General features: G+C 39.3%; 1 protein-coding gene across 1 annotated transcript in view; it reads left to right on the forward strand.

The window, feature by feature from the left end:
• WDR49 (WD repeat domain 49) overlaps positions 1 to 18,255 on the forward strand; it is a 164,783-nt gene that overhangs the window by 27,652 nt on the left and 118,876 nt on the right. Inside the window, exons 3-5 of the mRNA XM_005675370.3 lie at positions 3,839 to 4,279; positions 10,114 to 10,290; positions 11,144 to 11,318. Of these exons, the coding sequence (XP_005675427.3) occupies positions 3,839 to 4,279; positions 10,114 to 10,290; positions 11,144 to 11,318 (793 nt within the window). The remainder of the gene's footprint in view (positions 1 to 3,838; positions 4,280 to 10,113; positions 10,291 to 11,143; positions 11,319 to 18,255) is intronic.

The following is an 18,255-nucleotide window of genomic DNA, read 5'->3' on the forward strand; positions in this document are numbered from 1 at the left end:
GGTGAGAAGACATCCTTGCCTTGTACCTGATCTTAGTAGGAATGCCGCAAGGTTCTCACTGTTAAGTATGATGTTTCTGGTTAAGCTGTATGTTTGTGGTAGATACTCTCTTTCAAGGTGAGGAATTTTCTTTCTATTATTAGTTTACTGAGAATTTTTTTTTTAATCATAAATTGGTGTTGAATTTTGCCAAATGTTTTTTCTTCATCTATTGATGTGCCATTTAACATTCATAATCATTTTCCTGAGACTGGCATTTTGCTATATCTACTGGCATATCTACTTTACAGATGAGAAAGTTAAGCCTCAACAATGAAGTAACTTTCTAGTAGTTCCCACATATCTGGTGAAACCAGGATTAAACCTACAATTGTTTGACCTGCTCTACAACATGCTGCCTCCCAGTGCTTACTGTCAAATCTGACCCTTCGGCTCTGAGACAGTAGGAAAACAGATTCTCTCACTGTGAAGCTCACCAAACTAAAAAACCTATCAGCATTAAACTACCATCTGGAATACAGATGGTTCTCATCATTGTCAGATTTTGTATTTGTGAATTGGCCGACTTGCTATAATTTATTTGGGTCCCCCAAATCGAAACTCAAGTCACCTTCATGATCATTCACAGACATGTCAGTCAGTCAGTCAGTTAGTCAGTTAAGTCACTCAGTGGTGTCTGACTCTTTGTGACTGCATGGACCGCAGCACACCAGGCCTCCCTGTCCATCACCAACTCCCAGAGTCTACACAAACTCATATCCATTGAGTCGGTGATGCCATACAACCATCTCATCTTCTGTCATCCCCTTCTCATCCTGCCCTCAATCTTTTCCAGCATCAGGGTCTTTTCAAATAAGTCAGCTCTTCACATCAGGTGGCCAAAATATTGGAGTTTGAACTTCAACATCAGACCTTCCAATGAACACGCAGGCCTGATCTCCTTTAGGATGGACTGGTTGGATCTCCTTGCAGTCCAAGGGACTCTCAAGAGTCTTCTCCAACACCACAATTCAAAAGCATCAATTCTTCAGTGCTCAGCTCTCTTTACAGTCCAACTCTCACATCCATATGTGACTACTGACAGACCTTTGTTGGCAAAGTAATGTCTCTGCTTTTTAATATGCTGTCTAGGTTGGTCATAACTTTCCTTCCAAGGAGTAAGCATCTTTTAATTTCATGGCTGCAGTTATCATCTGCAGTGATTTTGGAGCCCTCCAAAATAAAGTCTCTCACTATTTCCACTGTTTCCCATCTATTTGTCATGAAGTGATGGGACCAGATGCCATGATCTTCGTTTTCTGAATGTTGAACTTTAAGCCAACTTTTTCACTCTCCTTTTTCACTTTCATCAAGAGGCTCTTTAGTTCTTCTTCACTTTCTTCCATAAGGGTAGTGTCATCTGTATATCTGAGGTTATTGATATTTCTCCCGGCAATCTTGACTCCAGCTTGTGTTTCTTCCAGCCCAATGTTTCTCATGATGTATTCTGCATATAAGTTAAATAAGCAGGGTGACAATATACAGCCTTGATGTACTCCTTTTCCTGTTTGGAACCAGTCTGGTTTTTCATGTCCAATTCTACCTGTTGCTTCTTGCCCTGCATACAGATTTCTCAGGAGGCAGGTCAGCTGGTCTGGTATTCTCATCTCTTTCAGAATTTTCCAGTTTGTTGTGATCCACACAGTCAAAGGCTTTGGCATAGTCAATAAAACAGAAGTAGATGTTTTTCTGGAACTCTCTCGCTTTTTCAGTGGTCCAGCGGATGTTGGCAATTTGATCTCTGGTTCCTCTGCCTTTTTGAAAAGCAGCTTGAACATCTGGAAGTTCATAGCTCATGTATTGCTGAAGCCTGGCTTGGAGAATTTTGAGCATTGCTTTACTAGCGTGTGTGATGAGTGCAATTGTGCAGTAGTTTGGGCATTCTTTGGCATTGCCTTTCCTTTGGATTGGAATGAAAACTGACCTTTTCCAGTGTGTCCACTGCTGAGTTTTCCAAATTTGCTGGCATATTAAGTGCAGCATCATCTTTTAGGATTTGAAATAGCTCAACTGAAATTCCATCACCTCCACTAGCTTTGTTTGTAGTGATGCTTCCTAAGGCCCACTTGACTTCACATTCCAAGACATCTGGCTCTACGTGAGTGATCACACCATTGTGATTATCTGGGTCGTGAAGATCTTTTTTGTATAGTTCTTCTGTGTATTCTTGCCACCTCTTCTTAATATCTTCTGCTTCTGTTAGGTCCATACCATTTCTATCCTTTATTGAGCCCATCTTTGCATGAAATGTTCCTTTGGTGTCTCTAATTTTCTTGAAGAGATCTCTAGTCTTTCCCATTCTATTGTTTTCCCCTATTTCTTTGCACTGATCACTGAGGAAGGCTTTCTTATCTTTCCTTGCTTTTCTTTGGAACTCTGCATTCACAGCCATGTACAGAATGTCAAAGAGTTGCAGTCTTCCAGTGTGTCTATTTCATGATGAGATCAAACTTGAGGACACCCTGCCTTCTCTTATTTTTTAATTTATTTACTTTAATTGAAGGATAATTGCTTTACAATGTTGTGTTGGTTTCCTCCATACATCTACATGAATCAGCCATAGTTATACATATGTCTCCTCCCTCTTGAACTTCCCTCCCATCTCCAACCCCATCCCACCTGTCTCAGATGTCATAGAGAACCAGGTTGAGCTCCCTGTATTATACAGCAACTTCTTATTAGCTATTTATTTTACATACACACTTTGCCTTCTTATTCCAGTTCTTATAAAAAGGTATTCTATTTGTGCTCCACTTAGTGTAAAGTTTTTGCATTTTGAGCTTTTTTTTTTTTTTTTTTTTTTTTGGTGATTTTCACTTTTTAAAATGGCTCCCCAAGTGTAGTGTAAAGTTCTGTCTAAGTGCAAGAAGGCTATGCTGTGCCTTTTGGAGAAAATACATGTGTTAGATAAGCTCCATTCAGTTATAAGTTACAGTGCTGTTGGCCATGTATTAAATATTAATGAATTAACAATATATATTAAAATGTCTTTCTATGGAAACAGACATAAAACAAAATTACAATTTTACCAGTTGATGAAAATATTGTGACCAGAGGCTCACAGAAACCTAACCGTGTCTTTCCATAAAAGCCATCATTCAGTATCTGCTAATTTTGTGTTTGTAGAACATAACCATTAAAGTACATAACTATCACGAATAACCAAAATCAACTTATAAGGTTTCACTGTTTTTGTAATTGTGTGTTCATAGAGGTGACTTCTTGCTCTTGGATTAAAGTGTTCCCATGATACGATTTTACTGGCAATGCTAAACACTCCTCAGGGATTCATCTATTTTCTCTGAACTACTATATTCGTTTCTATTGATGCTATAACACATTACCACAAACTTAGTACATAAAACTCATAACTATATTATTTTACAGTTCTATAGCTCAGAATTCCAAAATGGGTTTTCCAGGGCTAACATCAAGCTGTGGTCAAGACGGTCTTCCTCCTGGAGACCCTCTGTTTCCGTGGCTTGTCCAGCTCTTAGAGGTCACCTGCATGCCTTGGTTCACAGTCCTGTGTCACTCTGACCTCTGCATCCACCATCATATCAAATCTCTGACTTTGCTGCTTCCCTCTGCCAATTAACAAGGACATCTGTGACTGAGGATGTCAGCTTGCAGATCTGTCAATTATTTGCTCCGCAGCCCAAATTCACTTCAGTATAACATCATTGTAAGGCAGAAGGTATTTTTTGCATCTTGGAAGAATTGCTGATGAGATTCACCCTTGAGGGTAGCACAAGATAGATCTCTTTCACTGATGTCTTATTTTTGTTCTTGTTTCTAGCCCTCAGAGCCCAGTCAAACTATTTGTATGTCCAGAGAAGAGTTTGTGCAGAGGATGACAGAGATTGTTGGTTGGGGCACAAAGGAAGAATATGGAGAGCTCTTTGATAAAGTGGATGTGGCCCAAGAGGGCTTCATTAATTGGGACAAGCTGACTTCATTTCTGCTGTTAACACTTTATGAGAAAGATGAACAAGCAAAGGCAACTGTGGTTCCCCAATGGAGAGACCTTGAATTTCTCCCAGTGAAACACAAGGATACCATCCAAAGAGTAATTTTCTTAAAAAGTTCAAGTCGTTATCTGACCATCAGTAAGGAAGGTTCAGTAGGAATCTGGGGAGAGAATTTAAAGCTGCAAGAGACGCTTCCCATCACTTCAGATGCCACCAAGCTAAAGCACCTGTGGGTGACAAGTATGGTTTCTCTGGAAAATGTAAACAAGGTACAGAGGCTGTATAAATAAATGTATTGCTTGTTAAAGGGGGGAAATGGTGGGACAAGACTCCTGATAAATAGCAAGTATAACACTAGCAGTGATAGAGAACTGCATTATTCCTCCATACCTTTAATCTGACCTGGAGGGAACACAAGTCAAGCTAAGTGAATTATTCCGTTTCCCAAAATATTTTTTTGTGTGCCTTTAAATGACAAAACTGGTGGTGACTCAGACTCTTAGCTCTGTCCCACATGAGGTCAGTACATTACTAGCTGATAAGACCTTTATGCCTCTGCAGTTTTTAACAGTCTGAAAGTATATACATTTATTTGCAGAGTTGAGTGGCTGTATAAGTGCAAGGCACAGATCAGAAAATTTCAGGAAACCGCTTATCTGATTTTGACTGCTGGATTAGTCAGTTTCTTAATTTTGATGGGTAGGACCCATTCAGTCCAGATACCCTCATGTAACCATACCTATAAGGAAGATAACATACTGAAAAGAAAGTCAGTTTCTGAGGGAATAATGCAGCTTAAAGAATCCATATTCTTATTATATTACATTAAACAGATGGTAAATTTTACAATGAAAAAATTAAAGTGCACACACAAGCAGAGATAATCCCATTAAGAACCAATGTTCACCCTTAGCCATGTCCAATTCATCTCCCCTTTATACTGAAATCCAAAATTCCAATCATTTAATCTGTAAATACTTCAGTATTTCTGAAAAATGTCTCTTTGGCATAATCATAATACCATATCACATTTTATATCAATAACAATAATTCCTTAATATAATGAAATATCCAGTCATGAATGTATTTCATTGTCTTATGATTTTTTAATAGTTTGTCATTTGTTTTGATAGTTTGTTTGAGTCAAGATATGAATAAGGTCCAAACATTACGAATGGTTGATACGCCTTTTTTGATTCACACATTTTCCTCCATCTAATTTCTGTTTTGTATTTTGTTGTTGTTGCTATTGCTGTTGTTCAAGAAGCTAGGTGTTTGTCCTTTAGAGTTTCTCACAGTCTAAATTTCTCAGACTGTTTGCACGGGGCTGTTTAACATGGCCACTTGCTCTCTGTATTTTCAGTAAATTGGTCCTCAAGTTGAAAGCCTTCATCGTTTGTATATTTTAGAAGAGTTGTTCCTCAGTCACAGGGCACAGAATGCCTGGTTCTTTCTCTTCTTGGGATGTTAACAGATATTATGGATTATTCTTAGATACATCCATTTATCAGGAGTTGCAAGATGGTGATATTCTAATTTCATCATTTCCTTTTTCTTTATAAGCTGGAATACCTCTATAAAATAAAGAAACTCCCCATTATTAGCTACTGTGTAATACAAATTGTTAACAAAAGCAGAATAAATGCCCAGGTCTTTCCTTTTATTTACCAGTATTTAAAATAATTTGCTAGTTTTCTAATGAGATGAAAAATGAGTGCTATATCATTATTGTTATCAATATCATTGTAAACTCATAGGTTTAAACAAATTTGATATATCTCAATACACTGAGTTATTATTCTGCCCCCTAAATTATACCATCTTTGGACAATGGAACTAATACAAGTTAACTGGAGTCTTTTCTGATATAACCCTATCTGTCTTTCAAAGCTTCCTCATTTCCTGGTTAGACTAGATGTTCCAGGATCATCTTGTATGTTTATTAGAGCAGACCCAGGACCAGCCATCTGAATGGCTCCAAAGAGCCAGATTCTTTCAAGTGGGGAATAGTATGTTCTACTGCCAAGAATCATCAAAAAATAATCATCATGAGCATTAGCTTTCTATGTGACATGCCTTGCTCTGTTAATCATCTCCAGATCACCTTGTTGTTCAGTTGCAAAGTGGTCTCCGACTCTTCGGGACCCCAGGGACTGCAGCTCGTCAGGTTTCCCTGTCCTTCACCATCTCCTAGAGTTCGTTCAAATGAATTTTCATTGATTCCATGATGCCGTCCAACCATCTCATCCTCTGTCACCCCCTCTCTTGCCCTCAGTCTTTCCCAGCATCAGGGTCTTTTCTAATGAGTATACTCTTGGCATCAGGTGGCCAAAGTGTCGGAGCTTCAGCTTCAGTCCTTCTAAAGAATAATCACTTTCGAGGGGATTTATTTCCACTTTAAGAAAGAGAGACTGGGCAAGGAGAGGTTGTGATATGTGCCCCATGCAATAATCAATATTGTGCCCCATGCAATAATCAATATTGCAAGATTTGTAAACCAGGGCGGCTTGATTCCGGAACCTGTGCTTCAGAATCTTTGCTGTGTCCCTAGTGGCAGTTGACATCATATTCAGTTCTTTCTTGCTTATCTTTCATCCTTATCTGATGTTAATGTTTAGCTGGTGTGGATTAAAAATGTTTCTAGTTTATCCTTTTTTTGCTATGTGTGTGTAGCATTCTGTGCGTGCGTGTGTACTAAGTTGCTTCAGTCATGTCCTACTTTTTTGCAATCCTGTGGACTTTAGCCTGCCAGGCTCCTCTGTCCCTGGGATTCTCCAGGCAAGAATACTGGTGTGAGTTGCTGTGCCCTCCTCCTAGGAATCTTCCCAACCCAGGGATTGAACCCATATCTCTTACATCTCCTGCATTGCTGGGTTCTTTACCACTAGCACCACCTGGGAAGCCCTTGTAACATTCTGTATTATCATGTAATGTTTGTGTTGGTATCGGGTAATGACTCTGTTGCACTGTTTCTGCTTTCCAGGACTGATAATTAAATCTTAGCCTTTCCTTTGTTCTTACATAGCTTTAACGTTGATATTTTTTTTTCTTCCTTTTAAAACAGCTTTGTTTAGGTGTGATTATACAAAATCCACTGCATATATTAAAAATATCCAAGTTGACAGATTTTAATATATGTGTATAGCTGTGAAAAATCAATAGTATGATGAAGATAATGAATGCATTTTTTTTACCCTCATATTTTCCTCGAGTAGTTTTGTAATCCTTCATCTAGCTCCTCCTTTTCTTACTTGTCAAGTAACCACTGGTACGCTTTCTGTCACTATAGACTAGTTTGCCTTTTCTCATCAGTTATGTAATTGCTTTATACGTGTATACACTTTTCTTTTTTGGTCTGGCTTCTTTAACATAATTAGCATAATTATTTTGAGATTCATCTATGCTGTTGGATATATGAGGAATTTATCTTTTATGGTTGTGTAATATTCCATTTTTGATATAACATATCCTCACCAATACTTGGTATGATCAAGTTTGTTTTTTTTCCTCTTAATTTTAGCCCTTTTAGTAGGTTTGTTGGAGAAGGCAATGGCACCTCACTCCAGTACTCTTGCCTGGAAAACCCCATGGACGGAGGAGCTTGGTTGGCTGCAGTCCATGGGGTTGCGAAGAATTGGACATGACTGAGCGACTTCACTTTCACTTTTCACTTTCATGCATTGGAGAAGGAAATGGCAACCCACTCCAGTGTTCTTGCCTGGAGAATCCTAGGGACAGGGGAGCCTGGTGGGCTGCCGTCTCTGGGGTCGCACAGAGTCGGACACGACTGAAGCAACTTAGCAGTAGGTTTGTATTGTGTCTTATTGAGGTTTGATTTCAGTTTTCCCTAATGAATAATAATGTTGAACATATTTTCATGTGCTTGTTTCCTACCTATATATCCTTTCCAGTGAAGTGTTCAAATTCTTTGACCACTTTTACTGGGTTTATTTTGTTACTATTGAATTTTGAGAATTTTGTATATATTCTATGTGCAATTATGTGATAGATAATTTACAAATATTGTATCCCAGTTTGTGCTTTTTCTTTTCATTCTGTTAACATCCTTTTTGATAATTTCATTTTCAGATTGTCCATTGCTAGTGAATATAAATAGGTTTATAAACATGATCTTATACCCTGCAACTTTGCTGAATTCATTTATTAGTTTTAATTGGTTATGCTGTTGTTTACTTTTCTTGCCTGATTTCCCTGGATAGAAGCTCTAGCATAGCGTTGAATACAAGTGGTGAGATTGAACATCCTTGTTTTATTTCTGATCTTAGGGAGAATACATTGTTTTTCACCATCAAATATGATATCAGCTGTAGATTTTTTTCTTCTTTCTTGTACAATCTCTTTATCAAATTTCTTTCTATTCCTGATTTGTTGAATATTTTTATCATGAAATGCTTTGGGCTTTGTAAAATGCTTTTTTGCAGGTATCAAGTTGATAATATAGCCTTTCTCCTTTATCCTTTTAATATGGTGTATTACATTAGTTGATATTTGTATGTTATCTAACCTGGCATTCCTGGTATTGGGAATAACATGTATATCAGAAGGATCTCAGATGAACTGAGTAACTCACCAAAATGTCCAAAGCCCTCACCTTAAATACCATCTTTGTGTTGATGTTGTTTGGTTGCTAAGTCATGTCTGACTCTTTGCAACCCCATGGATTGCAGCATGTCAGACCTCCCTGTCCTTCACTACCTCCCAGAGTTTGCTCAAACTTATACCATTGAGTCGGTGATACCATCCAACCCTCTCATCCTCTGTCAGACCCTTCTCCTCCTGTCTTCAGTCTTTCTGAGTATCAGAGTCTTTTCCTATGAGTCAACTCTTGATATCAGGTGGCCGAAGTATTGGAGCTTCAGCCTCAGCATCAGTCCTTCCAATGAATATTCAGGGTTGATTTCCTTTAGGATTGACTGTGATCACCTTGCAGTCCAGGGGACTCTCAAGAGCCTTTTCCAGCAACACAGTTCAAAAGCATCCACTCTTTGGCACTCAACTCAGCCTTTTTTATGGTCCAACTCACATCTGTATAGTGGAAAAACCATATCTTAGACCATACAGACCTCTGCCGGCAAAGTGATGTCTCTGCTTTTTAATATGCTGTCTAGGTTGCTAAAAATACCATCTTTAGGAAAGACCGAAGAGGGTGTTGGAGTGGTGGTTTGGTATTTCAAAGGGGATAAAGGCAATTTACATGAAGACGGAAAAGTAAATTTTGATGTACAAAGGTTTTCTGGGCCATACAGTGATGCTGGGACCTGGAGTAACTCTGATCTCTAGACCCTGAGTTTCTGCCACCACACACAACTAGCCTGTGGTCTTTGCAGATATCTCTGGTGATACCTCTGTTCTGGTTTTTGTCATTGTTTAGTCGCTCAGTCATGTCTGACTCTGCAACCCCATGGATTGTAGTGTGCCAGGCTTCCCTGTCCTTCATTGTCTCCTGGCGCTTGCTCAAATTCATGTCCATTGAGTCAGTGATGCCATCCAACCATATCATCCTCTGTTGCCCGTTCTCCTCCTGCCCTCAATTTTTCCAACATCAGAGTCTTTTCCCGTCAGTTGGTTCTTCACATCAAGTAGCCAAAGTATTGGAGATTCACCTTCAGCATCAGTCCTTCCAAAAAATATTCAGGATTGATTTCCTTTAGGATTGACTAGTTCGATCTCCTTGCAGCCCAAGGAGCTCTCAAGAGTCTTTTCTAACACTACAGTTCAAAAGCATCAGTTCTTCGGCACTCAGCCTTCTTTATAGTCCAACTCTCACATCCATACATGACTACTGTAAAAACCATAATTTTGACTTGTATGGACCTTTGTCAGCAAAGTAATGTCTCTGCTTTTTAATACACTCTCTAGGTTTGTCATAGCTTTTCTTCCAAGGAGCAAGTGTCTTTTTATTTCATGGCTGCAGTCAACATCTGCAGTGATTTTGGAGCCCAAGAAAATAAAGTCTGTCACTGTTTCCATTTTTTCCCATCTGTTTTCCATGAAGTGATGGGACTGAATGATTTGCATGTCTGCTTTTCATTTCACTAAATCCATCAGAAATGTTTTCTGATTTTATGCTTTGTTACTTTAGATAGCAGTGGCTTTTACAAGCAAAGAGATTTGTTTCTATGATCTACTGTTCAAAGAAGAATTTCCTTGTCAATATAAAATCCAAGGCCTGAAAGGAACACCAATTTGTATGGATTATTGGTATAACCCTCTTGATGCCAATGAGTCAATTCTTTGTTTTGGGGACATAACTGGAAAGGTAAGTGAGGGGAGGATAAGGTTGAACATTATGGATTCAATCATCAAACTATAGCTCAAAATAGAGAGTGGAATGAATGTGATCTCCTAATTGAACTGCTTTATAGATTACAAGGCCACATACCATGGACATGAAAAAAATGGACTAGGTCATAGTTCCTCTTCTTGCCTATGAAAACCAATCTTCACTGTGGTTTTCCTGCCTAGGTATAGACTCATTTTCTTTATTTAGGAAAAAATATTTCCTAACTTTTTGACCATAGGATGCTTAATCTATTAGATTCCAATGTTAATCAACATATAACATTAAATGTCTAAAGTTATGTCTTACAACTGTTTCATATTGATTATTCAGATTTTTATTCACAAGGTTTCAGGCTTCTCAGTAGTGGACTCCTTGAACATGCTTATTTCCTGTCTCAAGTGACAAAGCAATAGATGCATTAACGAGAGCAGCACCAAACCTCAGACACTGCTTACAGTGATTTCTGTTTTTCCATCAAATTCTATGACTCTGAAAAATGATTTTTTAATGAATGACATAGACAGAATATGTCTATGAATGCTGAAATAGTCTAATTTGAACAACTTCATTTCATAATTATGTAAGTTTTTCATCCTTACTGTTTTTAATGACAAATATATCATAAAAGCAAACAAATAAATGCCCTTGGTAATTGCCTTAGCAGCCTTGTAGTGTCATACCTTTCAATATAATTCCTGTGACCTTTAAATAATATTAAATAAATGCCTGTTTGTTCAATATCTATTTCTTATTAATCTTAAAAAACATAGACTCTTCTTTCAACAATCACCCTATACTTATTTATTTCTCTTGCAATGTCCCTCTCAAGGTTCAAGTAATTGCTTTCACAACGGCCTTGATTTCCCTTTTTGAGCGTCCTGCTGGTGCATGTGAAGATGAAGAAGCAACAGTGACCATTAACTGGGCAGAGCTGCGCCCTGGACATCACAAATGTTGCTATACACTAGGGCACAAACTTCATGACGGAGACTGGGTCAGGCAAGGTACTGAACTTAAACAGCGATGAAAGAAACAGTCACCTTAGCCTTCTACATTTGTATTTTTTCATGAAAATATTTCACATACAGTGTTCAAGTCTAGAAACTAATAATTGATTCCCAGGAGGCTCTGACCTGAACTCTGCTATCCCCTACATGCTAGCAGGAATTACTTCTTTCTTTCTAAAACTTATGCCTCACACAATTAATTCAGATGGACTGTGCAATCAAGAAATCTCAAGAGAGAAGAGAAAATGATCACAGAATCCATTTAACTTCACCCCAACTCTGATCCTAACCAATTTTGTCTAGTCACATTTGGATCTACTTAATAAAAGAATTTAACAAGAGCCCTTAAAACACTCCCTTGCTTTCTTTATTTTCTCATGAGAGGTGTATTAGTTTTACTGTTTTCAAAATGGAATCTTCTTAATTTTCTTTTCTTATTTCTCTTTTTTTTTTCTATATAAGGACTGAACTGCTTTGATCTAGAGTACTTGAATGGCAGTTCTCTGTGAGATAGGACTATGTTATAAGACAGTATCTATGGAAGGTCAGGACTTTTTTAAAACCTAGTCAACAATGAGTTTGCTAATTTTGTATTATGCTTAATTTTTATGAAATTTGCATCTGATGGTTTAAGATCCAAATGTGCAATATCTGCTCTGATATCTGTTTTGGTCCAGACACTAAGACTATGGTATTTTTTTCACTTCAAAACTATTACATAAACAATATCCAATGAAAAGATCAGATCAGTCTCATTGTTATATTACAGGTATGTTCTTAATGTACTCTGAAGAAGAGATAGTCAAAATGGACCCAACAATTGGCTGGTGTGATGGAACTAACTCTTTAATGCATGACCCATGATAATAATATCCCACATGATGAACTATAAGTTCTGCATTTTTTTCTTCAGTACAAATCATACCATGTCCTTTGTAATTTCTGTGCTGTGTTGTGCTTAGTCGCTCAGTCATGTCTGACTCTTTGTGACCCTATGGATGGTAGCCCACCAGGCTCCTCTGTCCATGGGGATTCTCCAGGCAAGAATAGTGGAGTGGGTTGCCATGCCCTCCTCCTCCAGGGTATCTTCCCAACCCAGGAAGCAAATCGAGGTCTCCTGCATTGGAGGCAGATTCTTTAACAGATGAGCTACCTGGGAAGCCCTTTGTACTTTCTACCTACCCTTAATTCTCACATGATATTAATCATGGGTAAACAAAAAATAAAATTTTTGGTCATCAACTATGTGTGACAGGCACAAAATTCTGTGTTATGTTTTCATAACATGGAAACAAGTAAGTACTAGAAAGTAAGAAAGTACTTCAAAGTGATGGAAGGTGTTACAGCTGCTTCCAAACAAGTATATATAAACTAAAGACTTAATATTTTTTGTGCTTTAAAACTGTCTTAGGCATTGGTGGCAATAGAACAAAGATAAATTATAGACTTATCTCAAAAAACTTAATATACAAATAAGAATGAAAGACTAACATAAGATAACTTGTTTAAACATTGTACAGTAGTACTGAAAATTAACTATTAAGTCATATAAACAAGCTTTTGACTCTTTTGGAATTTGTAAGCAGGAAAAGACATGAGGAAAAGCTTCAGGGGAGAGTGGTGGTAGTTGAAGGATGAATGAGGGGGGAGGAAGAGAGCACAGTGAACATGAGCAAATATAGGCAAGCAGGCATAGTAATGGCAGCAGAGATGGACATGAATAGATTAGAAATGGAGTATTAAGAAAAATACCAATGCCAAGGTCTAACAGGTATGTCTGTTGGAAGATCTTGACAACCAGACCAAGTTCACATTTAACAGAAAAATGAAACAGTGATGCACTGAAGGTTTTTGAGGAAATCTGTGCAGACTTGATATAGATAGCATTTAGGAAAAGTTTATTTAATAGTTCTGTCCCGCACAGATTGGAGGACAGAGAAAGAAACTGCAATCAAATTGGCTAGTTGGTCATGAGAAAACGGAAATGATAAAGCAAGGAGAGAAACAAGCAGCCTTTTGAAATGGGATCTTCAGAACTCAAGGTCTGAACTGTGGCGTGATGAACAATATTAGAGTATCTTATAATGACTTATAATGACTTCAATTCCCAAGGAATTACCACTGCACCACCTGGGGAACCCATGCTTTAATTGAGTTAGATTCTATTACGGTGCCTTCAAATTCCTAGATCTTTTGGTCTTGAGAGATTGCAGAGTGGTTTCAAAGGTGAGTGAGGCTGCCTCTGTGGTTCAGGTGAGCCAGCATGCCCCGGCCTAATGCCTTGGTGGGGGAAGCCTGGCAGAGAGCTGGTGTAGGCTGTATCCAGTGGAGCCACCTTAGAGAGCTGTGGCATGGGTGGGGCTACTGCCACAGCACGGACAGTAACTTTGAGGGTGACATTGCTATCCCAGTGGGTCTGGAAGGCAGATAACCAGACCAAGAGGGCTATTCTTGATCCATAATGTTTAATGGAGTTTTCCTTGTTAGGTTTTGTATTTACTTGAGACCTATCACTTCCTTTTTCCTCTCTTTTGGAATAGAAATACTTATCACATGCCTGTTCTACCACTTTATTTTGGAAGAATAGAACTTACTTGGTTCCACAAGTTCATAGCTTGGAGAAGGATTTGCCTCAGGATGGGTTGATTGTATCCTGAGTCCTACCCAAGTCTGATTTAGATATTTAGATGAGATTTGAATTTAAGACTTTAATATTGTTGTTGGAATGAGTTAAGACTTTCAGGACTGTTGAGATGTATTTTAATGTGATAAGGACATGAATTGGGGGAGAGGGCTAGGGGAAGAATGTATGGACTGGAGTTTTGTGTCTCCCCCCAAATTCATATGTTGAAGTCCTAATCCCAGTCCTCCCTCCTTATGATTGTGCCTTTGGGAGATGGTTAAGTCTTGAAGGTGTGGCTCTCATTAATAAGATTTGTTGTTTTTCAGTCACTAAGTCATGTCCAGCTCTTGAGACCCCATGGCTCCTGTGTCCATGGGATTCTCCAGACAAGAATACTGGAGTGGGTTGCCATTGCCTGCTCCAGGGTATATTCCTGACCCAGGAATCGATCCTGTGTGTCCTCCACTGGCAGGTGGGACAGGTCTCCTTTACTGCTGAGGCACCAGGACAGCCCCATGAATAGGATTAGTGCCCTTACAAAAGAGAGCCCAGAGGATTCTCTCACTTCTTCCCCATGTGAGGGCCCAGTGAGAAGAGGGCATCTGTGAACTAAAAAGTGGACCCTAACCAGGCACCGAATCTGTCAGGACCTTGGTCCTGGATGTCCTAGCCTCCCGAACTGTGGGAGATAAACTTTGCTGTTTACATTAGTAGGTCTCTACATTTTCTTATAACAGCCTGGAGTAAGACACTGGGCAAATATTATTAAAATATTTCAAAAGAAAAGAGAAACCAAGAGAAATCTTGCTAAATATTGGTAGGCTTCTTTTTGTAAGAGGGATAATTTATGGTAAAAAGAAAAAGGTCAAAGTGAGAAAAATACATTTACCAATAGTGTGTAGTTCACTGCTGCTGCTGCTGCTAAGTCGCTTCAGTCGTGTCCGACTCTGTGCAACCCCATAGACGGGCAGCCCACCAGGCTCCCCTGTTCCTGGGCTTCTCCAGGCAAGAACACTGGAGTGGGTTGCCATTTCCTGGTTCAATGCATGAAAGTGAAAAGTGAAAGTGAAGTTGCTCAGTTGTGTCCGACTCTTAGCAACCCCTTGGACTGCAGCCTTCCAGGCTCCTCCAGCCATGGGATTTTCCAGGCAAGAGTACTGGAGTGGGGTTTAATACTCTGCAAATGGCTGTTGCGGAAAATGTAGTAGAAGAGACAATAACTGAAAAAGAAGAAAGTAGAGTGTGTGGAAAGGTGAAGTGTCTATATAAGAGTCTCTCCTTTCAAAGTTGAAATTTGAAGCTCAGGTACCTCTGAAAGGGGATCTGCTTCAGTTTAAGGCAATGGATGACTGCCTTTCCCCAGCTTTAGTCACTGGGACTTGAAGCTTAACTACAACTGTTTCTTGGCTTCTTTGTAACTCAGGTGTTTCAGTATGAGACCAAGGAAGGAAGGTTGAAATGAGGAGGCAGAAAAAAAGAGGAAAGCAGGCTGGAGTCAAACACAGGACGTAGTAGCAATTATGCTCCTTGGTCTGCTAGCCTTGCTCTGTCAGGAGCAAGCAAATACTGATTGCTTTCAAGTGAGGCTTTTTTTGACCCCAGCAACATGAACTGATATTCTTAGACCTCCTCGAGGAATATGTTTACTGATTTCTGTCTCAGTGTGAGGAGGGAATATACAACAGACAAAAGAAGCTAATACATGGGCAAGCTTGGTAATACTATTTCACTGAAGCTAAGATAAAAGTATCTTTAAAACTGAAATATAAGAAATACTCACTTTCAGACATAAGGATATTAGCTTACTGCTTTAAGATAAGGTTCAGGTTTATTTAAAACTTTGAAGGAGAAAATGCCTTCATCTTGTCTGAGTGGTTCTGTGTTGTATCTTAATGGAAAAATAATTACCTTCTGAAATGTAAAGTAAGTGCAGAGTAAGTACAGAGATTTTGAGCAATAGTGGCAAGACATAAATGTCTTGAACCTCAGAGAATTTTCTCTTTATTTGATCATAAAGGATTGCCTTTTCATATAGATAGTATCATTGGAAACCTTGAAACCCACAGACTGGAAGTTCAGCTGTGGAAAAAGTGAATACTAAATTGCTTACAATAAATATGATTGATTTTCTTTATTATGTTGGAAGGCGTTTTGCCCTCTTTGTTTGACCATGGCTATGAGAAGGTACAAAACAGTTTGAACTGATAAAATCACTAATTGCTGAGCTGATTGTTGAGCTGATTAATGAAAGGATGCCAGAGAATTTAGAATACAGAAAGCAGAGTGTTTTCTTAGAGAGCCTTTCTAATTGATGGGGACTAAGTCTGGAAGAGAAGACAGATTTAGTGTCTTGCCTGTGTGTTTTTCCATTTCCCTACATCTACGTCAGTCCTCCAGACAAAAACGGTGCACCACAGAGTCAGCTGGAACATGCTGCCCTTCTGGGCAGTGCTCTTGCTGAGTTTAAAGCAGTTGAAATCAGCTTTGAGAGACTGGCCAATGTTTGCAGTAAAAGATCTCTTCCTGTAGATTGTCCCATAGTGTGGCAGAAGGGTAAGATCCATTGTAAGTCTAGTCTAGTATTTTGAAAATTCATTAAAAGAATGGCATTATTATTTTTAATATGCCTACCAGGGCTGAGTTAGATTTTTTAAAAATATAATAGCTAGCTTTATTCTTTATTATCTTTCCTCTTTGAAATGGTAGTTATGCAGAATGTAGAGAGACCCAGGATGGTCTCAGAGAATGGGACTACTACAACTTTAAAATCAGGAATACAACTGAAAATAAACTCCCTCAGACAAGACTCCTTCAGACAAGAGACCTTCCCTGATAGCTCAGTTGGTAAAGAATCTGTCTGCAATGCCAGAGAATCTGGTTCAATTCCTGGGTCGGGAAGATTCGCTGGAGAAGGGCGAGGCTACCCACTCCAGTATTCTTGGGTTTCCCTTGTGGCTCAGCTAGTAAAGAATGTGCCTGCAATGTGGGAGACCTGGGTTTGATCCCTGGGTTGGGAAGATCCCCTGGAGAAGGGAATGGCTACCCACTCCAGTATTCTGGCCAGGAGAATCCCATGGACTGTATAGTCCATGGGGTCACAAAGAGTCGGACACAACTGAGCGACTTTCACTTTCACTTCACTTTCAGACCAGAGACCATCAAAGAAAGTTCCAGGTAGGGAGTTTTCCTAGTCATATGACTCATAAAGTGAAAACCTGAAAAATGATCATAAGAATTCTTAGTTAGAAATGGCCCAATTTTCTACCCTGCTATAGTTCATGGGATCGCAAAGCGTTGGATATGACTGAGGGATTGAACTGAACTGATAGCTTCCATCTGTTGGCAGATGATAAAAAAGGGCCTCATTCTAACTTTGGAAAAAGCAATGGCACTCCACTCCAGTACTCTTGCCTGGAAAATCCCATGGACGGAGGAGCCTGGTGGGATACAGTTCATGGGGTCTTGAAGAGTCGGACATGACTGAGTGACTTCACTTTCACTTTTCACTTTCATGCACTGGAGGAGGAAATGGCAACCCACTCCAGTATTCTTGCCTGGAGAATCCCAGAAACAGAGGAGCCTGGTGGGCTGCCGTCTCTGGGGTCTCACAGAGTCGGACACGACTGAAGTGACTTAGCAGCAGCAGCAGCATTCTAACTTAATCTAAGTGCACTTAATAGCGTTACTTACTGAGTTTTTAGGTATCACTTTTCATCTTCAAATCACTTTTTCCACATAAACTAATTTGTATTACACAGTTATTTTGATAACCACACAAGGGTGAGGCTCTATGGTGGCAGCTTCCCTTAATGCCTTTTTTATTACTAAAGGGTAAGACAGAGGAACAGTTGAAAGTTAGCATCTTAAGCAATGGACAGATATGATCAAATTGTCTTTTTTATCCCTCAGCATATCATCTAAAAGTAATTTTAAATATTGTGCTGCTGCTGCTGCTAAGTCGCTTCAGTCGTGTCCGACTCTGTGCGACCCCATGGATGGCAGCCCACCAGGCTCCCCTGTCCCTGAGATTCTCCAGGCAAGAACACTGGAGTGGGTTGCCATTTCCTTCTTCAAGGCATGAAAGTGAAAAGTGAAAGTGAAGTCGTTCAGTCATGTCTGACTCTTGGCGACCCCATGGACTGCAGCTCTCCAGGCTCCTCCGTCCAGGGGAGTTTCCAGGCAAAAGCACTGGAGTGGGGTGCCACTGCCCTCTACCAATCCTCAAACTCACTGAGAATATTTAAAACAAATCATTTATTTTATCAGTTCTTTTCATCCCCTAGCTTGGTATTTTAAAAACTTCTTCATCAT

The sequence above is a fragment of the Capra hircus genome, chromosome 1, assembly GCF_001704415.2.
Source record: "Capra hircus breed San Clemente chromosome 1, ASM170441v1, whole genome shotgun sequence".
NCBI lineage: Eukaryota > Metazoa > Chordata > Mammalia > Artiodactyla > Bovidae > Capra > Capra hircus.